Source organism: Aquarana catesbeiana, linkage group LG07 (assembly GCF_042186555.1).
Source record: "Aquarana catesbeiana isolate 2022-GZ linkage group LG07, ASM4218655v1, whole genome shotgun sequence".
Lineage (NCBI taxonomy): Eukaryota > Metazoa > Chordata > Amphibia > Anura > Ranidae > Aquarana > Aquarana catesbeiana.
In genome coordinates this window covers 239,434,078-239,460,309 of record NC_133330.1, presented here as the reverse complement: position 1 = coordinate 239,460,309, position 26,232 = coordinate 239,434,078, and the positions used below count along the sequence as shown (strand labels likewise).

Sequence of the window (26,232 nt, the reverse complement as noted above, 5' to 3'; positions counted from 1 at the left end):
TTGCTTATTGCAGCTTGGGGAGGGGCGTAGTTGTTGGATGGCAGAAACGCGGCTGAACCGCACATTTTTGCTACCCCCACAACTGCAGGTCTAAATGAAGCCTTGGTGTTGCATATGATGATAAGATATGTTTAAGAAAAAAAATCTATGCAAACCTTTTTTAAATGTGATCTTAGTGGTTCTGGCAACATTCAAAAGAATAGGTGTTTTTTGTCTGACAGGAATACGAAGCTTACAATTAAAAGGCTTAATATTCCTCATTTTTGTAATGTAGTTTATCTGACAGCATGCAGGAAGATTACATTGTAACAACTGCAGTAGCAATTGTTTGATTTTGAAGATGATTGATATTTTTACATGGTCCAAGCTGACCGAGAACTGACCAATCAGCAGTCATATGATTGCTTAGTTTTAGGGCTTAGAGCTGGCAGGGGGACAGCTGCAGCGTTACAGCAATGCTGCAGCATAGGAGTATGTATGTATGTATGTATGTATGTATGTTTCACGTACCTTGGTTGGGGGCTGAAGTGATGAGAGGGATTCTCCTTGTGGCTCTGGTCTGAGTACCCTGAGTGTGGAGACGGGCACAAAGTAGCATAGGTGCCAGTAATCAGGTAGCAGAAGTTTAATAGAAGTCAGTATTTGTAGCTGTTGACGTTTAATTATTTCAGAAACCACTGTAGCTCCTCTTTCAAACTGTCAGAGAAGCAATACTGGCCCAGAATAAAGAAATGAGCGTCCAGAGGAAAGTTTCTGAGCAAGGACATGGCTTATTTTAGCTGAAATTATTAGCTAAAATCTAAAAGTTTCTTTTTTAATACTTGAGTTAGATATGTGAAACCAACTATTGGTACATACAGTATATAAGAAAACCAAATTTGTGTATATATACTGGCGATATACATGTATATCCCAATAATCAAAAGCATTAATAAGTGAAATAGTTGAATAGGCTAGATGGAGCTTTCAGACAAGGTTTATTTTTAGGATTTTGTTTTCAATAAATCTAAAAATGAGTTCTTAATTTATCACCAAATAAAAAAACAAAAAACAAAACATTAATGTCTGTTATCTTAATCCATCAACCTTTGGTGATTAAAGCTCAGAGCACTTCCTGTTTCTTTTTGCAAGGTCAGTTTGTTTGATCGGTATGATTTACTGTGCAGCTGCAGTGAACAAAACCTGTTGAAATCAGACACAAATACATACTGTGTACACAACCTGCTCCCAATATGGCTAGCAAAAAGTCTAAAGTCATATTCATTAAATCTGCTGACAGTTTAATGCCAGATTTGTTTGTGCTGTCTTTGGGGGCCCGTCCATGTCATTCAATACATTTAATGTACTTGTAGTAGATACAGGGCGAAAAATGGGGCATAAATCTGTAACTTGTACTGGTATATTTATTATGGCTGTGATTCCTGCCACATCCCTACTGATGAATAAACAGCGATGTCTCTGCTAGACTGTCATGGTAATATGATGTAGATTTCAATTCTTTTGTGGATAATGGCAGCCAGACATGGTTTATAAAAAAAAATTAGCGTTTTGCTTTACTTGCAACTTCAGCTCTTTGAATAATGGACCTCTTTTTCACTTGTCAACTAGCTGCACATTTGTCATCTGTCTTTCAGTGAGGATATTTGCAGCTTCATTGTCAGTAGTCATTCCTTGTTAAAATATTCCCTAGAAATCAGGGAGAGAAAATAAAAAATGTATCATTTTTGGATTGACATGTTTCGGTTTTGGTCTCTACAGTGGTTCATTAAGATAAGGTCAAAAGAGCACGGGATTTAAAAAATGATACAAAAAAAACAATACTACTGTAAGCGGATGCAGCATCGGTCCAAATCTGCATCTGTCCCCTACCTCTACACCAAGAACTGAGCGATCAGCGGTCTTTGATAGCTCAGTTCTCGGTCTTCAGAGAGCCGGTGATTGTCAGTCACCGGCTCTCTGCTTTGCCGCTTCGGCAATTACTAGAGCACTGGGTTGTGGAGGGGGTGGGAGTGGCTGGCTTAAACTCTCAGCAGAGCACAGATAGGTTGAGCCAGCTGCCGGTCCAGGCATCTATGAGGATCCCAACATTAAACTCCGGATCTTTCCAGAGTCATGACTGGCTAAGTGACGTCAGTGGACAGCAGACTTTTAGCAGAACGAAGTGCACTCCTGTGACCTATAGGACAAACAGGGCCAAAAGAGCTTTTGCCACACTTCTCATTTTAATGCCCATTTTTTCACATTTGCAGTCATTCACAGTGCAGCAGTCCTTGTCTCCATGTCCAGACACCTTTCAATGTTTATAGAGTCAGATTCTTAAAGTGACCCTAAACCAGGGGTGGGCAATTCATTTTTTCAGGGGGCCACATGAGATACTGACTGATGCGGAGGGCCGAACAAAGGTTTAGTGTTCCTCATACTTTTTCCAGTCAAGGCACCCTTTAAAATGCTGCACAAGGCACCCCATTCTAAAATGTCAAAAACGAAACTAATAGTTTTAGATAATGTAGGACACCCAACATTAGAGATGATTTATTCTTCTAAAGCAGAGTTCTCCAAACTTTCGAAACAAAGGGCCAGTTTATTTCCCTTCAAATAGTAGGGGGTCAGAACTGTGGCCAGCGGGGGTAGAAATTTCTCTGGCATTGGTGGGCGTAAACAATGCCATAGGCTTGGTGGTCAGTGGGAGTAAAATAAATTACATCATTGATGTCAATTGGTGGAATAGGCCCCATCATTGGTTTCAGATGGAGGAATAGTGCTGCATCTTTGGTGTAAGTGGAAGGACTAGTTCCTCATATGAGTGGAAGGAATAGTTCCCCAAGGGCAGGATAAAGGCAAGCAAAGGGTCACATCTGGCCCACAGGCCACAGTTTGGAGTCCCTTGTTCTAAAGCAAACACGCCTTTGCACACGCTGTCAGCGCGAGGAAAGAAAAGTCGATAACTGGCTTGTGTTTACATCCTGTGATCAGCTGTCATTGGACACAGCTGGTCACGTGGTGAAGGGGCTTTACTCGGATCTGTGATCAGCTAGGTCTGAAGGACTCGGCAATCACAGAGCATGCCGTAGGGGGCGCGCGGGCAGTGCAATTGTGGGAGGACATCCATGTACACCCTACCGGCAAAGTAAGCCCGCACTGTAGCTTTGTTTTGGCTATAGCCTGGGCAGGAAGTGGTTAAATGTGTGCCTAACCAGTGTTTTTGTGTACACAGTGTGCTGCTTTTACTAAGGGATGTGCTGGATGTTATTCCCTGCTTTGCAGAGAAACAAAATCCAGCACATCCCTGCTAATGGGACGGAGCCCCATTTTGTTTGCATAGGCAGAGCTATGTCCAGTGTGTCTCCTCAGCAATCAGCGGGCTCTGGCGGACATTCATTGGCCGGCTCCCACTGATGGGCTTCTGCTATTACTAATCACAGCAGAAGCGGCATGCCGGCAGTGCTCAGCCCCAGAATTGCGTATTTATACCTGATTCTGCACAAAACAGCTGCCCTGTAACAGTAAATCGGCTATAGGGTGGTCTGCAAGTGGTTAACTGATCTGCCGTTCTGAATGCTCATCTGATCAGGGAGATTATTGGCAGAGGTGCAAGCACTGTAACTGGAAGTATAGAGCCTCAGATTAGAACAGCTGTGATTTTTGCAGATCCTGACCTGGAGTGAAGAACAGGTGCATGGCTCCTGGGGTATGCAGAGTGCAGATATATCTCCTAGGCCAGGGGTAGGCAACCCTAAAGCGGTGGAGATCTACCTGAACAACATGGGAGAGGTCAAAGGTCACCAGGCACAGTGTCGCCCAGTGTTGCCTTCTCACACCAGATTTAAAGTTTGAAGTGAATCAATACATATAGTATAATTAACAATAAAAGTGAATCAACACAGAGACCACTGAAATGAGCATAAATGTCTATAATATCATGTGCTAAACTGACCAGAGTCCATAAAGATGAAAGGAGTCTTCTCAGACAGTGGGGGTGCTTAAACATAGGATGTTGGCTCGAAACTGAACTGCACAGCAACCACAGGTAATGCGTCATGAACATCTGAAGTTGGACACTCTTACCGGATGTTGTGGGACATATCTGCCATATAGCAGTACGTCTGTCAGAGCCTAAGGAGATAGCCTCCCGTGGAATCCGCCAGGTTGTTATCCCTTCGGTCCCGATCTCGAATAGGCAGGGTTGTCCCTTGGGTCACGGTCACCGATAGCCAGAATCGTCACGGATGGCGACTGTCCCCTCACTCACACGCTCTCCTGCTCCAGGCGAGTTCAAAAGGTCAAGGGCAGTCAAATAGATGAAATCATGGAGAAAAAAGAAAAAAAGGGGCTCCACATGGCGTAGATCAAAAAAATAAAAGGATTTTATTGGATAAAAAGCCTTACAAGATAAAAAAAGTGATCACTGAATAAAATAATAGCAACGTGGGAAGCAAACGCCCTACTCGTTTCGACTAAAAAGCCTTCAACTGGGGCATAAACCAACCTCTCCACGTTGCCCATATATATAGACTACAGGCATTGGGTCCACCCCCATCATGGTGGGACCGGAAGTGCACTGTTTAGTACTATAATCCTGATATACTAATCTCACATAGTGTTATTCACATATATGGTGACACAGAGCATTAGAATAAAGAAGAGGGAATCATTCTAGGGTTAAACCAGAACATACACCGTGGAGGGGGCCCCGAACGTCGGATTGCCGAATCGGCTTGCGTTCCAAGCCTCACCTCCACAATGACTGTCACGGTGATTGGTGCGGCTTGCGTTCCAAGTCCTCCGGGCACGTGACCCGGAAGGAGACAACAGTCGGCGAGCAGTGCGCCACTGACATCTCACGCAGCCGTCCACTAGGAGCGTGCGCTCCAAGTCCTGGACGTAACAGGGAAGATGAATGTAAAATAACGGCCAATGGGCAGCCAGCATCCACCCTCACTCATTCCTATGGAGCGTACACTCACAGCCTATTGCGTGAGAGGGAGGGGCGGCCGCTCTCGTATTGATCACATCTGAACCCAAGATAGGACAGAACACTCATGGGCGCGCTAAGCAGCTAACCACTCCCCCTCCTGTCATCTAAAAGCCCCAAGACCAATCGCCCTGGCAACACTAGATGACAACAACGGGGTAGCTCAACCTTAATGACATATCTCGTTCTAGCTGCTTAATCACCAGCCCAAATGGCCAAATAAATAGATTATATATGCACTATCGTTCAGAACATACCCAGCATGGTAGACAGATATAAAGAAACCATCTAATGCAGTACATCCTAGTGTGGAATTAAACTTGCCACGCTAAACATCCAAAATGGCCCAGATCACCCCCCCCCCCGCATATCAGACGAAGTAATGCATGCTCAGGCCACCAAAGGTAAGGGCCGAGCAACGCCACATCATCCAAATGACCCGGGAGGAGCCCAGGGGCCCTATACTAGAAAAAGATGACATTATTGTCCACTGTAATCATGTCATAATGTATCATTAAACAAACAGTGGATAAGCCCACACAAGATGCAATCCCCCTCAATAGAGTGAGGGAGAATTAAATGGTGGGCCAATCGCCTTATCATACATGACAAGACGGTCCCTTACCCAAATGCTGAGATGAAATTAACGAAAAAAAAGGGGGGGGGGTTGTCAGATTATATGGGTAACCACCATAAATCCACACTGGATGATACCGCAAATCAACATTCAATCCAACATAGTTGAATTAAACGATTGGCTAATCCATTAGACATAGGAGTCCGGGATAGGGACATGATATCCCAAATCAATATAATGGGACACAATGATAAAAAAAAGAGAGACATAACTACTAAAATAAACCCAATGTCACTCATAACAACATCCTAATGATTAGACAGAACCAAAAGAGGGGTGGGGGGGTGTCGCGGCGCGGGAACAAAGGCGCCACTCACGCACGGTTAATGAAACTATTAATGTCCCACTCGACATTCATACCGTGCGGTGAGAAGCACCTGAGCTCATATATCCAATAGGTTTCGAGCTGCGACACACCCCTAACACTAGACTCACCCCTCCAATGTGGGACAAATTTAGCAATGATTACAAAAGAAGTACCTGTAGGGTCCCTATTATGACTTTCAAGGTAGTGACGCGGAATGCTGTGCTTAATGCAGCCATTCTTGATTTTAGCAATATGTTCATTGACCCTGATCGAGAAAGTTCTAGTAGTGCGCCCGACATATTGTCTGCCACATGGACATGTGATAAGATAGACAACATGTCAGGTGGCACATGTAGTGAAATGTTTCATACTATACTCCCTGGAGGTCACAGTGGAATAAAAGCTCGTTGTTTTGCGTCTCCCACTTTTATTGTGCAGCCACACATTGCACTTTCTGCACGGGAAATATCCCCTGCAATCATGAAAAAAGAGACAGACCGGGGGGGATCAATAACATTGGGGGCAATTTCCCCCTGAATTGAACGTGCACCCCGGAAAATAATACCAACCCGGTCTGGTAAAACAGGGCCTAGAACACGGTCATTTTTCAGGACCTTCCAGTGCCTGTCCATGATCCTTTTGACTTCTTTGTATTGGGTGGAAAATGCAGTAAAAAAAGATCATTTATAAAGGTTATCACCATGTCCTTTGGGGCGGACAGTCAAAAGTGAGTTCCTATCAACTCCCTCTACTTCCTTAATGGTGCTGTCGAGAATAGAGGGTTCTATATCCCTTTTCAATTAATCTTTCTCTGAGGGTCTGGGACTGTAACTGAAAGTCCTCAGTATTGCTACAGTTACGTCGCAACCTGAGGAACTGTCCCTTCGGGACCGCTTTCAGCCACTGTTGGTGGTGGCAGCTGTCTGTCGGGATATACCCGTTCCGATCAGTGGGCTTAAAAAACGTTTTTAGCACCAGTTGTCTATTAATTATGGATATCTCAAGGTCCAAAAAATGTATAGTCTCAGAGCTAACCTCAAAACATAGAGAGATTTTTCTATCATTAGTATTCAAATGTTTCATATATTCTTCAAGTGACCTGAGATCACCCTTCCATAGGAGGAGGATGTCGTCTATGTACCTAGCCCACAGAACCAACTACAAACTTGGTGCCTAAAAAATGGAGAGCAACTGAGCATGTGCAAAGCAGAGTGGGGCAGTGTAAAACTGGATTTTAAACAGTAAAGACACTTTTTTTTTAAATGTTTTACATAGCTATACCTGCAAACTGAGCCATCCTGAAGTGATTTAGCAGGACTTAATTTGCTGACTAAAGTTCCACTTTATTGTTCATTTCATGCTGTCATTACTGATTGTATTTGATGCCTTTTAAATCTTTTTCTATAGCAAAAAGTTACCTTGCAATATAAAAATATATTAACATCCACAATTCTAAATTTATTTCAGTGGCCATTCTGGAGAGGAAGTCAAACTAGCAGACAGACACCTCAGACCTTCAGAAATTGAGAAACCTAAGCGTGTCATAAAAGATGGTGACTCTAGCTCTTCTGACAGTGAGACAGATGACCGTGCACCAGAACAGGCCTTTGTGTCCACTATTATATCAACCGCGGAACCGAGCTTCGACAAGTCTGAATCTGTACAGGAAAGTCTTCACAATGCACAGCGGGATGAAACTCTTGACATGGTTGATATAAACAAAAATGTGTCAGAAATTGCAGAAAGATTAAATACTTGCAGTATTTTTGATCACCAAAAAACAGTTGATTGTCAGGAAAAAGACTTAGGCCATGCTTCTAAAAAGGCCCCAGTCAACATGGCAGAGAACAGTCAGTCTACAGAGAGCTCCATGGTGGACACTGCTGGTGTGACTCAGAGAGCGGTAAGCAAAACTGGTGCTGAGCATCTCCGAAGATTAATCTCAAAGTCCAGAAGTTCTCAGACAGCACTCAAGGACAAAATTTCTCCAGTGGCAGTCAAAGGGAGCATGCTTGACATCCTCACACAGACACTGAATGAGTGGAAATCAGAAGAGACTTTGAACTATTTCTTTGGAACCAGCTATGTGATAGAACCTCTAGTACCTATTGAAGACGTTCCTATTGCCAGTGACCAGACTGAGGAATTGGATGAAGATGACATTAGCTTTGAAGCCATTAAGGATACCAATTCTGCACGTTTAAATGAGTGTTTACCTTTCCAAAATGACAATAATGTATCAAATCCTCTTCCAGATTTTGGCAAACTTAAGAAAGAAACCAAATGTATGGAACTTCGAGTCCAGGAGTTTTTTAGAGGACAGTATGTTTTGCCTGAAGAGGTAGAAAATGAACGCTTAGAAGAAAGCAAAAGTGCTTCAAAAAAGGTTAGTACTAAGTCTTAAACATGACAAACATTGTTTGAGAATCAAATTATCTGAGTGTTGTATTGTGTGATACGTTAACAAAAGATATACGTGAGCATACGAGGTGTGTCTAGTAACCACTTAAGGGCCGAGCCTCTTTTTGACACTTTTTTTGCTAGAAAAATACTTGGAACCCCCAAACATTTCATATATATTTTTTTAGACACCCTAGAGAATAAAATGGCGGTAGTTGCAATACTTTATCACACCGTATTTGCTCAGCGTTTATTACAAGTGCATTTTTTTTTTGGGGAAAAAATACACTTTTTTGACTTAAAAAAATAAGACAACAGTAAAGTCAGCCCAATTTTTTGTTTATATTGTGAAAGATAGTCACACTTCAAAATTGTGCCGGTCGTGGAATGGTGACAAACGTTGAGCTTTAAAAATTTCTACAGGTTACCCAGTTTTGAGTTAGTGGAGGTCTAGTGCTAGAATTATTGCTCTCACTCTAACGATCGCGGCGATACCTCACGTGTGGTTTGAACACCGTTTTCATATGCGAGCGTGACTTACGTATGCATTCACTTCTGCGCTCAAGCTCGGCGGGTTGGGGTGCTTTAATTTTTTTTTATATTTTTACATTGTCATTCTTTTTAAAAAAAAAAGAAAATTTGGGTCACTTTTTTCATTCCTATTACAAGGAATGTAAACATCCCCTGTAATAGAAAAAAAGTATGACAGGACCTCTTAAATGTGAGATCTGTGGTCAGAAAGACCTCAGATCTCACATTTAGGGTCCTTTCACACTGGGGCGGTTTTCAGGCGCTATTGCGCTAATAATAGCACTGCAAACCGACCCTAAAGTGCCGCTGCTTTCATTCCAGTGTGAAAGCCCCGAGGGCTTTTACACTGGAGCGATGCGCTGGCAGGACGGTAAAAAAAGTCCTGCTAGCAGCATCTTCGGAGCGGTGAAGGAGCAGAGTGTATACCGCTCCTTCACTGCTCCTGCCCATTGAAATCAATGGGACGGCGGGGCTATACTGCCGGCAAAGCGCCTCAGCAGAGGCGCTTTGCGGTGGTTTTTAACTATTTCTCGGCCGCTAGCGGGGGGTAAAACCGCACCGCTAGCGGCCGCATACCGACGGTAAAGCGCCGCTTACAACTTTACCGCCGACGCCCGCCCCAGTGTGAAAGGGCTCTTACACTTGAATGCAATAAAAAAAAAAGTAATGTCTTTTAAAAAAAAACAAAAACAAACAATGCCACTTTAAGACCAATGGACGGAAATGAAGTTTGACGTCGCTTCCATAATCCAATGTTATGGAGCCGAGTGGGGGCCATTTTTCCCTCACTCGGCTCCAGGCCTGTCAGGGGAGAGGACACGGTCGTCTTCGCCGCTACCGACGGCTCCGGTAAGTGGTGGAGATGACCGGGGAGGGGCCCTCTCCCGCCCCCCCCCATAAAAGTGATCTCGTGTCGTATCCACCGCAGAGACCACTATTATGTTAAAGAGGACCGCCCGCTGTTTCTGAAAATACCAGGGTTATGGCAACTAGCTGCTGGCATAACAACGGTATTTAGCGTCAAAATACCAACGTACAGCTACGGCAGTTTGCGGTAAGTGGTTAAATAATGAGACTATTTAAATAGCTCACCTTTATTTATATGTATTACAAATTTAATGCTTGTCCCCTTCAATATATTACCCATTTGCACTAATACATCGCTGCATTCTTGTTTTCCACTGGTCGAAGGCATGCAGAAAATCAATTTCTGTCAGCTGTTTGAAAACATTCGCTGTTTTCTTCTTTTATAGCATCAACTGACTTAAAACGTGTCCCTTTTTTTTAAGCAATGATTTAACTTTTGGGAAACCATTCTCTCTGAATCTCGCTGAATCTTTTGTGCCACTCAAACACGCGTTCACAAGACAGGCTGTCATTCCCATAAGCTGTAGTAAGCATTTGAAAACATTCTGCTGGTGTTTTGTGCAATTTTTACTAAAAATTTCAAATTGATACGTAGTTCAACTTTTAAACTTAGCATTTTTTTGGTACACTACAGAAAACACAACCAAACTAAATGGCGACTCACAATCAACTAAATGTCAGAGTGTTGCTGCTTGTCATGCAGGTTCAAACATGTTCAAGGTCACCACGCATGGTTATAACTGGTTCTGATTGCTTTGTTCACTAGGTGGGATCACAGTCTCATTATTTAATACACATACCTCGTAATTGTTAACTTTTAGTCTCCTTTATCCATATTGATTTTTCTTGGCACTCCTGATATGCAGTTGTACTTACTGGTAGAGTTCTATAATGAAGATCCACCACCCTGTTTTTTCTCTGTTGGTCGCTTACCATCACCGATTCCTCTGCTGTGCTTGTCAGTATGTTGAAAGATTCACCATTCCCTAGTTTATGGAGCTAGACTTTGGCACAAGCAATGTCAGTTGACGGAAGTAAAATGATTTTGCAGGATTGATGCATTGCTTATAATGTGGAGAAAGTTATCATTGAAAAGATACACTACGCAGTACTAGGATAATGTAAAGAAAGTGTAAACATGCACTGTAGAAATTAGTAATCAAAATAATACGAGGTATTCTGCAAGGGATGAGATTAGTAGAATTCGATTTTTCTCTCGTTTCTGTTTTTGGAGGTTTAGGTACATTTTCGACAATGCACACCCTATACATATTAATCTTCTTTTGAACCATGATAGGTTTTATTCAAGTAAGCATGTTCTTTTGACTAAGATCCTGCTTGCATTGATGTTTTGTGGTGCTGAAAGCATTAGATAGCAAAAGCACAGTGACAAGTGTCCTAACTACGACACTTCCCTTCTCTCTTAAAGTGATACTAAAGGTTCCTTTTTTTTTTTTTTTTTTTTTTTTTTCTTTTTAATTTAAATAACAAACATATCATACTTACCTCCCATGTGCAGCTCGTCTTGCACAGAGTGGCCCCGAACCTGCTCTTCTGGGGTCCCTTGGCGGCTTTCTCGGCTCCTCCCCGCATTAGATCACCCCCTGGGAGAAGCGCTCTCCCGGGGGGTTACCCATGCGGGCGCACTCCCAAGTCTGGCATTCGGCGCATGCAGGACTCGGCTCTGTCCCCCGGTGGTCGCATCATTGGTTTTGATTGACAGCAGGAACCAATGGCTGCACTGCTATCAATCTATCCAATCAACAGCCAAGAACCCCCTAGCTGAGAGACGGAGCGTCTCTGTGGAACAAGTTTGAGGGTTCAGGTAAGTAAAACAGGGGCGAAGGGGGGCTGGGGGGCGGTCACTGCCAGGTGTTTTTTCACCTTAATGCTAGGATGCATTAAGGTGAAAAAACATGAACCTTTACAACCGCTTTAAGCTTCCTCATTGCCACCTTAACCCGTTTCCCAGGGTCACTTTGCTAACTTCTTTGTAACATCAGTACAGGGGTTAGTTTTAAGATTTTTAGTTGACAATTCCAAAGTATGTCTGCTTAAGACTTTTTGTCGTTTTGGGATAGCCTTGAAGGCATTTCCTAGTATCTACCATGAAATGTCTCCATCCTCCAACTCTTTCTCCTTTTACATTATTATGTTTATTGTAAAATGAAAAGTTTACTCTTTAAAACTGTAATGCAAGAAGCTATGCATCGTGTAAGTATAGGCTGAGAAGCAAACTGCATGTCGGCTGTCTGTAAAGGTTCTCATTTATTCAGGTCATGGTATGTCTTGTAGTAGTTGGTCACATTTATTTGAACTTGTTTTTTCATTTTGAAGACATTTTGTAGCTTTTCCAAAGCTCTCTTTAGTTCCAATGCATGTACGCTATTGCCTAGTAAAAAAAGTTGTTTTCCACAGTCTAACTTTTGCAGCCATGCAAACAATTTTTTTAAATAAAGTGATATTAAAGTCTAAAAAAAATCTTATACTTGCCTGCTCTGTTGCAGTGGGTTTGCACAGAGCAGCCCTGATCATCCTCTTCTCAGGTCCCTCGCCAGCACTCCTGCCCCCTCCCTGCTTGCTGTGGGGGCACTCGGCAGAAGCTTGCTATTGGGGCACCTGAGCCGTGGCTCGGCCCCGCCCCTTTTTCTCCTCATTGGCTCACTGATTTCGATTGACGGCAGCAGGAGCCAATGGCACCCCGCTGCTGTCTCAGCCAGTGAGGAGGGAGAGTCCCGGACAGCAGAGACTCTCGTGCAACATCGCTGGATTGAGATGTGGTTCTGGTAAGTATTCGTGGGGCTGAGGGCGGCTGCTGCACTCAGAAGGTTTTGTTATCATAATTCATCAAGATAAAAAAACCTCCTGACTTTAGAACCACTTTAATTTATTACAGGTACTTGTATAGCGCTGTCATCTTAAGCAGTGCTTTACACATGTATATTGTACATTCACATAATGTTATGCTTTATTTCCAGGCTGAGGCCCCATGGGCTCCACTTCTGCCTCTTGTAGATTCTTGTTCTCAGCAGAAAATCCGCAGACGAATCGTACTTGAGAAGCTGAAAAAAGTGTAAGTTCTCTGCAGTGTTTTTGTGCAATATTAATGGAAGCTATTATGCTGTTCTCTATCTTCAGAGGCAGTGACCTGGAATAAGCGTGTCGATCGGGGTCCTGCCTTAGGCCTTGTTTACACTTGTTTTTTTTGGGAGGGGGGCCAGTAGAAATGCCTTGTCCAACCACTCCCCTTTATGCTGTAAAGGCAGTGGTGCGGGCAGTACATATGCCGCGGCCCGTATGCAATGCATAATGGGATGGCAAGAGCTATCCCTACTGTTATGTTCAGTGGGCAGTACCGGCCGCTGATCGTGACCCATTCAACTGAATGGGGACACTCTGCAACCACATGCAGTGAACATGTTTGCGGCGTTCAACTATTGGGTTTAAGGGGTTAAAATGAGCAGTGAGGAGGTGATGCATGCCTCCTTGCCACCTGTCAAATGTTCTCTGAGGAGTGATCTGAATGTGGATTGCTCTTCAGAGAGCAACACTGGGGCTGCTCCTTTTTTCACAGTGCCAGAGCCAAGTTATACTAGTTTTTGAGCTAGTTGTACCCTGGGACAGTATGAAGTAATGTTAACTCCGTTTTGGAAGGGAAGCCCAGCAAAGTTGTTGCAATCAGTATAACTATGTCTAGGCGGGAAGGACATTATCTATTCTTTCAGACCTCTATGTGTTGAGTGTTTTATCACCTTCCCCAAGTCTGTCTTCAGCAAGAAACGGACTACACTTTTAAAACGTGTGAAAATCAAACTGCAGAGATTATACAGAAGTCTTGTGTATAGCACAAATGAGAAGTGAACACAAAATGGTATATAAGAATTTCAGATATTTGTGTAAATGTTGTAAACGTCATTTGAATACATTTTATACTTTGTTAGTAACTATAGCTATGTTTGTGTGTAAAAAAAAAAAAAAAAAAAAGGGACAGGTGCACCACAAGATTATATAGGTACATAGTCAGGTTGAAAAAGGGCACAAGTCCATCTACAGTAGTTCAACCAATATTGAAAATAAACAAAAAGCTCCATAATAGCTTTGATTAATCTCCGTGGGGCAGAGTGAAATGCATTGGGGGCATGTCCTGGCCGGAGCCCAGGCTGAGGCTGCCATTCATTCCTTCACACAGGTCTGCTTCTCGATGTGCGGCTTATGGACGTTTTTTCTGCTTTATTAAAACTTGTAGCCGGGACAAGCTCCCATCCTAGGCAGCACTCACAGCGGTTTAGCTTTGGACTATACCTCTCACCTGAGTGACACCTACATTTTACTTTTAAATAAAAAAGCTACATGTATACAACTCATACCCACAATTGATCCAAAGGCAAAAATATCCTAGTAAAGCAGGATCCTGTTTGCTCTAGTGGGGAAAAAAATCTTCCCCGATTCCCCAGGAGGCAATCTAATATTCCCCAGATCAACAATCCCTGGTGTTATTACCTATTAATATTTTTACCCAGTTATCAGCATTATTCTTCAGCATATAAACCAGACATGCACCATATTACCAAAAGTATTGGGACGCCTGCCTTTACAAGCACATGAACTTTAATGGCGTCTTAGTCCATAGGGTTCAATATTGATTTGGCCCACCCATTGCAGCTACAACAGCTTCAACTCTTCTGGGAAGACTGTTCACAAGGTTTAGGAGTGTGTCTATGGAAATGTTTGACCATTCTTCCAGAAGCGCATTTGTAAGATTAGGCACTGGTGTGGACGAGAAGGCCTAGCTCGTAGTCTCTGCTCTAATTCATCCCAAAGATGTTCCATCGGGTTGAGGTCAGGACTCTGTGCAGGCCAGTCAAGTTCCTCCACCCCAAACTCACTCATCCATGTCTTTATGGACCTTGCTTTGTGCTCTGGTGCTCAGTCATGTTGGAACATGAGGGGGCCATCACCAAACGGTTCCCAAAAAGTTGGGAGCATGAAATTGTCCAAAATGTCTTGGTATGCTGACGCCTTAAGAGTTCCCTTCACTGGAACTAAGGGGCCAAGCCCAACTCCTGAAAAACAACCCCACACCATAATCCCCCCTCCACCAAGTGATTTTGACCAGTGCACAAAGCAAAGTCCATAAAGACATGGATGAGCGAATTTGGGGTGGAGGCACGTTACTGACCTCGACCGGAGTCCTGACCTCGACCGGATAGAACATCTTTGGGATGAATTAGAGCGGAGACTGCGAACCAGGCCTTCTTGTCCAACATCAGTGCCTGACCTCACAAATGCACTTCTGGAAGAATGGTCAAACATTCCCATAGACACACTCCTAAACCTTGTGGACAGCCTTCCCAGAAGAGTTGAACCTGTTATAGCTGCAAAGGGTGTGAACCCTACGGACTAAGACTGGGATGCCATTAAAGTTCATGTGCGCATAAAGTCAGGCATCACAATACTTTTGGTAATATAGTGTATGTGTTAATGCTTAAACTGCCATCTGTACAAACTATTCTGCTTTTGTATTGTAGCCCTTTTTAAGACTGCATATCAAGTGTGGAACCTACTTGCTGAATCAACAGCATGTAGGTTCACAAAGAAAAAAATTATGATTATCATCATTAAAGCTATTGAAATGTAACCTAAAATGTTTTGCAATGGAAAAAGGAATACATGGAAATGTTCCTTTTTAAAAGCAAAACTGATCACGGTCATCAGTAAGGGGTATATTTATAAAGCAGCACTATGGCTATACCACTACTTTAGAAAACAATGATACTGCACATTTCTAAGGCTTCATGTACACGGGACGTTTTTACAACCTCTCCTGAACGATTTAACTTGACAGATAGTAACCCACGTCTTTAAAACGTCCGTTTAGCCACGTTTACATGCCGCATTTACGGTTAAAAGAGTTTTTTATATATATATAATTTTTTATTTTTTCAAAATAGGCAAAAATGAAAAACGGCTGTAAGCGAAACGCGGCTAAATGCGAGTTGCCGCATTTAGCACTTGAAATGCCTCTAAACTCAGCTTCTGAACCCAATTTTTTGCATTCTAAAAAAAGGCTCTAAACACAACTGCCTAAAAATGACTGTAAATGACCCTGTGTACACGTACTCCTAAGATAACAGAGGAGAGTTCAGGGGCAGTTGAAAAAAATGCCCAACTGCTCCTAAACGTCCGTTTAGCAGCAGCAGTGTACATGAGGCCTAACTCAAGGCACATGACTGGCTCTCATCCAATCACACAGCACCCTCAGCTGCAATAATCAGGAAGAACTCCACGGGACACTGCCAGCGCCATATCACAGCCCACGTTTTATAAATGGGACATAAAATGCAGACCATGTTGTGTGTAATCTAGCAGAGTATAACTCTGTTTAAAAATGTAACCAAAAATGTATTTTTCACACTTTTTTTAATATAAAATTTGAATGGGGTGATGCCGCATGCTGTAGATTTAACATCCTTATTAGCTGTGGGATCTAATTATAAAACAATTACTACAGTGCTTCCGCCACAGGATCAGTCCCAAGATCTTAATAAGAGAAAATCTGCTGAGAAGATCAGGGAGCCAACCATGTGCCGAGCCCCTGCCTACATGATAGCCATGTTTGATCTTGTTCTGCCAGTTTTGGAAAATCATATATGACTGCAGAGTGAACTAGAAAGGCTGATTGTAACATGAAGTTACAAAAAGGAATTTTCCTGTAACATTTTTAACTATATTAATAATACTAGGACCTCCAACCTAACCCAGTAGGTACAAGAAAAACTTGTTCTGGATTATAGAAGCTGATTGTCTAACATGCAGAGCTGCACCAGATTTTACTCTCTCCAGTTTTAGTAAACCAACCCTCTAGTGTCAATCTTGGAAGATCCCTCATAAAATGTTTCTTCATGTGATCCTTCCATCTCAACCTGACTTCACCTCTTGGCCAACCATATTTCCCGTAATTGTCAACCTCCTGCACTCTCTCATATTATATAGCATGCTTGTGTGTGTTTGTCACTATTATACCTTCTTTTCTGAATATGGTCTTTTTCATGGATGTCCACAAGACCACCTGTAAAGTATAAAATTCAATAAAACCTTTGATGAAGGAAAATTCCAAATACTAATTTAGTTGTAAGGATGATGAAAATATTTTCTTAAAAGCCATTAAAATGTGCAGATGCAGACGTTGTACATCCATGCTTTCCATCCCATCGATAACGGAGTGTAATTCGCCCAACATTACTGCAGTGCAGCCTGCCTGCTAAAATACTAACATTCCTCCCCCATTCCAACAGTCTTCACTGCTTGACACTGCACAACCTTTGGAATAAAAAACTCTCCCCAAGTACCCCTGCTTACTGCACATGTTCGATGCAACCCCATTCATTCCTGTGGGTGAGCAGCACCCCAGCCATTCAGCATTATACAGCCCACCCATAGGAATGAGTAGAGCTGTGACATGCATGTGCACTACCTAGCAGGGACCTTTTCTGAGAAAAAGCTGTACAGCACTGGGCCGGCCCACACAGCGAAGAGTACTGGAACCAAAAGATATCTAGGCATTTTTCCAGGCATGCTGCATTCAGGGAGCACTAAAGGCACAGTTGTCATTTTTAATATATTCTCTAATTATATGATAAAAATCTGATAAGATATTAGAAGTCTTTTTTTCCGGTATTAACCCATGTGTGAGCAGCTTCGTGAAACCTTAAAGCCGTTGTTTTGCAGCAGTTAAGTGTTCATCTGATGGATGCTTTTGATATAAACATTACACAGATCTGCACAATAATCACCGTAGGTGATGTAAAATGATTACATTTTTTCTTTTTCTTTTTCTTTTTCTTTACAGACTTCCTGCTATTTTGGTGCCACTTCAGATTCCATATAGTGATGTATCTAAACAATTGCACAACCTGGTGAAAACCTTTCGGTGAGTACTTTTTTGCTCATAATTTGACTTTTGCTTTAACTTTCACAACAGTGTCTCTTCTTCTCTACTGCTCTACCCTCTACTGGCTGTGTCAGCAGTATTATTAACCACTTCAGCTCCAGAAGGTTTTACCCCTTCATGACAGGGAAATTTTTTTACTATTTCGCACTGCTCTACTTTAAAGCGGAGTTCCACCCAAATTTTGAACAATATCTGTATGTATTCTCTTCCTTGCCTAGATGCTGACATGCCGTTTAAAAAAAATTTAAATCGCCGTAATTACCTTTTATTTTATTTATTCTTCTTTGCACTTCTTGGTTCTCCTCCCGTGGGAGTAGGCGTGTTTCTAGCCTCTCCCAGACTCCTGGGAGCTAGTCTCAGGCTTCCCAGGATGCCACTGAGCATGTGCGGGAACGAGCGGTGAATGCTGGGAGCACAACATTCACCACATCCAGGAAATAAATGCTTGTGGGCTTCAAATGCCCACAATGAAGATGGAAACCGCCTGCAGTGAATAATATAAGTTATTCTTTCCAACGAAATCTGACACAGGCGGACATATTACACACAATATGTGAGTATGTAATGCTGAGAAGAAAAGTTTGTGAATGAACTAAAAAAAAAACCGATAGATAGGTGGACCCCCGCTTTATCTGATAATTGTGCGGTAATGCAACGCTGTACCCAAACAAAATGTATAAAAACATTTTCTACACAAATACAGCTTTTTTTGGGGGGCATTTGATCACCAATGGGTTGTTTATTTTTTTTATATATAAATGAAAAAAGACTGACATTTTAAAAAATATTTTTTTTTTTTACTTTATGCTATAAAATCTACCCAATAAAAATAGAAACAAGTCTCTTTAGGCCAAAATATATTCTGCTATGTGTCTGGTTAAAAAAAAATCTCAATAAGCGTTGATTGGTTTGCATTAAAGTTATAGTGTCTACAAACTATGGTGTGTGTATATATACTGGAATTTATTTTATTTTTTTTTTTTTTATACTACTAATGGCGGTGATCACGTCGGGCAATCTGGCACTAACTGCTACTGATTTAACCAGTAACACTACTACAGTGATCAGTGATAATACTATACATTGTCACTGTACTAATGACACTGGCTGGGAAGGGGTTAACATCTAGGGCAATCAAAGTCTTGATCCAGAGCTTCTCTTTATGAAATGCACAAGTCCTAATGTATTAAATTCTGCAATTGTATGATTGTTGAAGACATGGAGAACTTATTAACACCTGGGGTCATATTTATAAAGCCGTAAATGTGATATTAACGAAAAATTCACTGCATGTGAGTATTCCTAATGCACATGTTTTGCATTACAGGGAATGATTCCCTGACAATCACTGTTTTAAAAATACAGTTGTGTGAAAAAGTATTTGCCCCCTTTAGGGTTGTCCCGATACCGATACTAGTATTCTCCCCCAGCGGCTTTCAGCAGCTTTAGTGACATACAGAGGAGATCGCTCACAGCTGACTGTCACTGCATCCTCCTCCGTGCCCCCTCCGTTCCTCTGTGCCTCTCCGCTGTCCCCTGCATTCCTCTCTCCTTATCTGTCCCCCTCCGTTCTCCCCCTCCGTTCCTCTCTCCTTATCTGTCCCCCTCCATTCCTCTCTCCTTATCTGTCCCCCTCCGTTCTCCCCCTCCGTTCCTCTCTCCTTATCTGTCCCCCTCCGTTTCTCTCTCCTTATCTGTCCCCTCCGTTCCTCCGTCCCCCTCCTCCTTCCTTTGTGTATGGATAGAGTCAGCTGACTCTGTCCATTCACATAACTGAAACATTGTAATCTCCTGTGATTACGATGTGTCAGTTTATGAATGGGGAGGAGCCGCTGTCTTCTCTCCATTCATTCTCAGTGCAGCTGAGGCTGCAGAGAAAGGGACTGGGGAATCTCTATCCTCTGTCTCTTTCTCTGTCTCAAGGGGGAGATATCAGAGGTCTGTTAAGACCCCTGATATCTCACCAAAGCCCCCCAAAAGGGCTGATTAAAAAAAAAATAAAGAATAAAAGAATATTATTGTAAAAAAATAAAAATTGTAAAAAAAAAAAACACACACACATACAACGTTCACCCCAACCCCCCCAAAAAAAATAGCAAAAAAAAACTGTCACGTGACATTAAAAAAAAAGTATCGGTAATCGGTATCGGCGAGTACTTGAAAAAAAGTATCGGTACTTGTACTCGGTCCTAAAAAAGTGGTATTGGGACAACCCTAGCCCCCTTTCTGATTTTTTTTATTTTTTTGCATATTTGTCACACTTAAATCACTCAGATCATCAAACAAATTTTATTATTACACAAAGATAACCCGAGTAAGTACAAAATGCATTATTTAAATGATGGTTTCATTTATTAAGGCAAAAAAGTTGTCCAAACCTGCCTGGCTTTATGTGAAAAAGTAATTGCCCCCTTAACCTAATAACTGGTTTTGCCACCCTTGGCGGCAACAACTGCAATCAAGCATTTGCGATAACTGGCAATGAGTCTTTCACATTGCTGTGGAGCAATTTTGGCCTACTCTTCTTTGCAGAATTGTTTTAATTCAGCCACATTGGAGGGTTTTCTGGCATGAGCGGCCTGTGTAAGGTCATGATACACCATCTCAAGTCCGGGCTTTTATTAGGCCACTCCAAAACCTAAATTTTGCTTTGAACCATTTAGAGGTGGACTTGCTGTTTTGTTTTCAGATCATTGTCCTGCTGCATAACCCAGGTGCACTTGAGCTTGAGATCACAAACTGATGGCCGGACATTCTCCTTTAGGATTTTCTGGTAGAGCTCAGAATTCATGGTTCCATCAATTATTATGGTAAGTTTTCCAGGTCCTGAAGCTGCAAAGCAGCCGCAGACCATCACGCTACCACCACCATGTCTGACTGTTGGTATGATGTTCTTGTTATGAAATGCTCTATTTTTTTTTTGCCAGATGTAAGGGGACACACACCTTCCAAAAAGTAATATTTTTGTCTCATCAGTTCACAGAATATTTGCCTAAAAGTCTTGGGGATAATCAAGATGTTTTTTGGTAAATGTGAGATGAGCCTTTGTGTTCTTTTTGGTCAGCAGTGGCTTTGGCCTTGGAACTCTAACATGGATGTAATTTTTGCCCAGTCTCTTTCTTATTGTTTAATCATGAACACTGATCTTGCCTGAGGCAAGTGAAGCCTGCAGTTCTGGATTCTTTTATGACCTTCTGGATGAGTCGTCGTCGTCATGCTCTTGGAATAATGTTTGTAGGCCAGCCACTCCAGGGAAGGTTCACCACTGTTCCAAGTTGTCTCCATTTGTGGATAATGGCTCTCCCCATGGTTCACAGGAGTTCCAAAGCCTTAGAAATGACTTCCTAGACCGATACATGTACATTACTTTTGTTTCTAATCTGTTCTTGATTTTTTTTTTTGTTTTTTTTTTTTTTTTTAGATTGTGGCATGATGTGTGGCTTTTTGTGATCTGTTAGCATGCGTCACTTTGTCAGACAACTTCTATTTATGTGATTTCTTGATTCAACAGGTCTGGCAGTAATCAGGCCTGGGTGTGGCAAGTGAAATTTAACTCTGCTTTCCAAAAAATTTGTGGTTAATCACAGTTCATTCATGATTCAGCATGGGAGGGGGCAATTACTTTTTCACACAGGGCCAGGCAGGTTTGAACAGCTTTTTTAAATAAATAAAAAAAATCAGGAAGGGGCAAATACTTCTTCACACAACTGTATGTCATTAGCATGCAAACCGTTCTCAACTATGTTCTTTTTCAAGGTAATCCTGTCTCTTAAGGCTCTGTTCACATCTAAGCGTTTTTGGGCAATTTTCTGCTGTAAGCCTTAGCTCTAAAATTGCCCAACAAGACAAATCCCATTCATTTCAATGGCCCCCTGTTCACATCTTAGTGTTCTGTTGTCTTAAGCAAAATGCCCGTCACTCAAAAAAGTACATGAGCTTCTTTTTTGGCAGATTACAGACATTTTACTGCTTTTCACTGGTCACGTGTCAACTCAAAACGCCTGTACAAAAACGCCAGAAAAAACACCTGTAAAAATAGCAACACCTAGATGTTAATGGAGCCTGAGAAATAAACCTTATTTATTAAATGGGGCTGAGAGTTTGATTCCCAAGTACTTGGGCATCTCTGGCCCCACCTTTAAATAGTGAATAGTTATTAAGGGTGGATAAATTATATGTTTGTAGAGATTACATTTGTGAAAGGATTGACTTCTGTTTGGCTATCCTTTTCTGTTTCAATCATTGTTACTCAGTTTAACAAGTAGCTAACATGCTATTGTTCCGCCCACGCAGGGGCTAGCGGTGACAGAGGTAACAATAGTTAGCATACAAAAATAAACAAAATGCAGCAGTGTGAAAGAGAGAACTGATGTAGGTCTTGTTGTAATGCTCGGAGGGCCAAGGGATCTTGGGGAGGTTCCCTACAGCGGGTATGCGCAAGGCCCATCAAAATCCATATAATGGTGCAATCTATAGCCTATATTGATTTTAAGAAGAAGGAATAGATCAGAAAACAGGAGGAAGATGGGCAGAAAAGGTGGCTCTAAGAAAAGAGAGGAGGTGCACCTGACAGGCAGGGAACCAGGGAGAGGATGAGAAAAGTTAACAAGGAAAGGGGCCCAGTTTAGAGGCCTAGAGAGGGGGGAGAGGTAAGGACCCGGGAACATTGAGGCCATCTGTCACAGGTGACCCAAGCTGGCAGGGGGGAGGGTAGGAAAGACAAGACAGCCATGGTTACCAAACGTTCAGGAACTTAGCATGCATATCATTGCGGATGCTAGACATCTGTTAGTTAAGCATCAACGCGGTCATGCGATCTCTTACCCCCTGGAAGGGAACAGATGGTTTCCTCCAAGCTTGGGCAATCGTTCTATTGGCTGACAAAAATAAATAGGAAGCGAGCTTTCACTGGTAGCCGAACAGGTCTGGGATTGGGCAATGTAATAGGGCAAACTTGGCTTCTCTTTGTATAGGGAGGTGGAATAACGTAAATAGGAGGCCAAAAATTTGGGACCAAAAACAAATTAGTCCAGGGCACGTTCACCATGTGTAAAGGACAACACCCCAATGGCCACATCCCCGGAAACAGCAATCCTTGTAGGGCAATATGGGCAGGGACCCAATACCAGTGGAGAAGCACCTTTTAACACAGCCTCCAAGGTGGCTGTGTTAAATGAGCATTTGGCTACCGAAGACCAGGCTCCGTTCCAATCCGCCAAGTCTATCTCCGTTGCCAAGTCTCATTCCCACTGAGCTACATACGTGAGAGCGGTAGAAGAAGAGCAGTTATTCAGAGAATCATAGAGGGCTGAAATGAGGCCTGGGGATCCTGGAGAATGCTGGTAGGTATGTTCAAATGGGTATGAGGAGGCTCTACGCAGTAAGGCGAGCGAATGTTGCAGTTGGAGACAGCCGAAGAATATCTCTGGAAGCGAAGCGAGGCCCATGTTGGAAATGATCTGGCAGTTAGAAAGTGTTGGACGTGTGAGAACCCATTAGTGACCCAGGAGAATATTTTGTGGTTGGTCTAAACCTGGGAGAACAAGAGGATTATTACTGATCAGAAGTAAGGGCAAAAAGGGTGACATTAAGCCGGCGGAGTAGCGTCCGGATTCCCAGACCTGCAGGCTTTGAAGCATCAGCGGACACCATAGCGGTGGGCGAAGGTTACGGGGGAGCCACAGGAGGGATGGCATAGTGTCAGGAGCTCAGTTGGGCAGTACCCACAGGGGAACATCTATTGAGGCATGAAGCAGATATAATTGGGCAATCTGAGCGGCAAGGTAATATTTGGTGATGTTGGGAACCCCCAGGCCCCCCTGTAGTCTATGCCTCATAAGGTTCTTTCTGGAGATCCTAGGGCGTTTTTATCCCAAGTGAACTGGGAAATTCCTTTTCTGGAGCAGGCGCAGAAAGTGTGATGGAACCCGCACCGGGAGAGTGTGAAAATAATATAGAAGTTTGGGCAGAATAGTAATTTTTACTGACTTAATCTGGCCTGTCCAGGACGAGTGTAAGAACTGCCAAGACTGCATAAGTGCTGATAACGAGCGTAGTAATGGATAATAGTTAGATGTGAAAAGAAGGGAATAAAAGGAGGTCAACCTAATACCAAGGTAGTCCATGTGGGAGGACGCCCAGTGGAAGGGGAAGTGGGGCTGTAAGCGAGTAACCAGTTCCGAAGGTAAGGTAACATTAAGGGCAACTGTTTTGTCTAAGTTAATGAGTAGGCCTGAAATGGATGAGAAACATGACAGAGTTCACTGCAGATTGGGAAGGGTGGTAGGGGGGTTGGTCAAGGTCAAGAGGGCATCATCCACAAATAAGGTAAGGCCATCGCCAGAGGTTCCAGCGCTAGGACTAAGAGAGCTGGGGACAGAGGGCATCCCTGTCTTGTACTTCTGAAGATCAAGAAAGGGGAGGAGAAAAACCCTGCGTATTGCACTGAAGCAGAAGGGGATCAATACAAGGCCTGGATCCAGGCTAAGATGGACTCTCCAAAACATCAACAACAGCATTTTCACCCCCTTCCTTCCCTGGCCAATTTTTAGTTTTCAGTGCTGTCGCACTTTAAACGACAATTGCGCGGTCGTGCATTGTTGTACCCAAAAAAAATTGACGTCCTTTTTTCCCCACAAATAGAGCTTTCTTTTGGTGGTATTTGATCGCCTCTGCGGTTTTTATTTTTTGCGCTATAAACAAAAGAAGAGCGACAATTTTGAAAAAAACACAATATTTTTTACTTTTTGCTATAATAAATATCCCAATTTTAAAAAAAAAAAAAACAAATTTTTTCCTCATATTCTTCTACATATTTTTGGTAAAAAAAAATCGCAATAAGCGTATATTGATTGGTTTGGGCAAAAGTTATAGCGTCTACAAAATACGGGATAGATTTATGGCATTTTTTTTTTTAAAATTATTTATTTATTTTTTTAGCGGCGGTCGCGATTTTTTTTTCATGACTGTGACATTATGGCGGACACTTTTGACACATTTTTGGGACCATTCACATTTATACAGCGATCAATGCTATAAAATTGCATTGATTACTGTGTAAATGTGACAGGCAGTGAAGGGGTTAACCACTAGGGGGCGGGGAGGGGTTAATATGTTTCCTAGGGAATGCTTCTAACTGTAGGGGGAGGGGACGTACAAGGGGAGGAGACCGATCAGTGTTCCTCCGTTCTGGGAACACAGATCGCTCTCCTCTCACCTGACAGGCTGTAGATCTGTGTGTCTACACACAGATCCACGGTCCGGCCCGGTTAACGGGCAGTCGCGTGTGCCTGGCGGACATCGCGGCCGCCGGGCACACGCACCGGGTCCCGAGCAACGCGGCGGACCCCTAGACGCCCCGGGAATCCCAGGACGTCATATGACGTCCACCCAGGATGGGAGATCCCATCCCAGGACGTCATATGACTATATGTGGGTAGGGAAGTGGTTAATGTACACACAGCACCCCATATTGACAGAAAAACACAGAATTCTTGACATTTTTGCAGATTTATTAAAAAAGAAAAACTGAAATATCACATGGTCCTAAGTATTCAGACCCTTTGCACAGTATTTAGTAGAAGCACCCTTTTGATCTAATACAGCCATGAGTCTTTTTGGGAAAGATGCAACAAGTTTTTCACACCTGGATTTGGGAATCCTCTGCCATTCCTCCTTGCAGATCCTCTCCAGTTCTTTCAGGTTGGATGGTAAATGTTGGTGGACACCAATTTTTAGGTCTCCCCAGAGATGCTCGGTTAGGTTTAAGTCAGGGCTCTGGCTGGGCCATTCAAGAATAGTCACGGAGTTGTTGTGAAGCCACTCCTTCGTTATTTTAGCTGTGTGCTTGGGGTCATTGTCTTGTTGGAAGGTAAACCTTCGGCCCAGTCTGAGGTCCTGAGCACTCTGGAGAAGGTTTTCGTCCATTATATCCTTGTACTTGGCAGCAACCAGTCGTCCTGTCCCTGCAGCTGAAAAACACCCCCACAGCATGATGCTGCCACCACAATGCTTCACTGTTGGGATTGTATTGGACAGGTGATGAGCAGTGCCTGGTTTTCTCCACACATACCGCTTAGAATTAAGGCCAAAAAGTTCTATCTTGGTCTCATCAGACCAGAGAATCTTATTTCTCACCATCTTGGAGTCCTTCAGGTGTTTTTTAGCAAACTCCATGTGTCTTGCACTGAGGAGAGGCTTCCGTCGGGCCACTCTGCCATAAACCCCCGACTGGTGGAGGGCTGCAGTGATGGTTGGCTTTCTACAACTTTCATCTCCCGACTGCATCTCTGGAGCTCATCCACAGTGATCTTTGGGTTCTTCTTTACCTCTCTCACCAAGGCTCTTCTCCCCCGATAGCTCAGTTTGGCCGGACGGCCAGCTCTAGGAAGGGTTCTGGTCATCCCAAACGTCTTCCATTTAAGAATATGGAGGCCACTGTGCTCTTAGGAACCTTAAGTGCAGCAGAAATTTTTTTGTAACCTTGGCCAGATCTGTGCGTTGCCTCAATTATGTCTCTAAGCTCTTCAGGCAGTTCCTTTGACCTCATGATTCTCATTTTGCTCTGA

General features: G+C 42.9%; 1 protein-coding gene across 1 annotated transcript in view; it reads left to right on the top strand.

The window, feature by feature from the left end:
• Positions 1–26,232, top strand: part of RPAP2 (RNA polymerase II associated protein 2) — a 119,138-nt gene that overhangs the window by 33,328 nt on the left and 59,578 nt on the right. Inside the window, exons 8-10 of the mRNA XM_073593147.1 lie at positions 7,384–8,302; positions 12,693–12,787; positions 17,564–17,644. Coding sequence (XP_073449248.1) covers positions 7,384–8,302; positions 12,693–12,787; positions 17,564–17,644 — 1,095 coding nt within the window. The remainder of the gene's footprint in view (positions 1–7,383; positions 8,303–12,692; positions 12,788–17,563; positions 17,645–26,232) is intronic.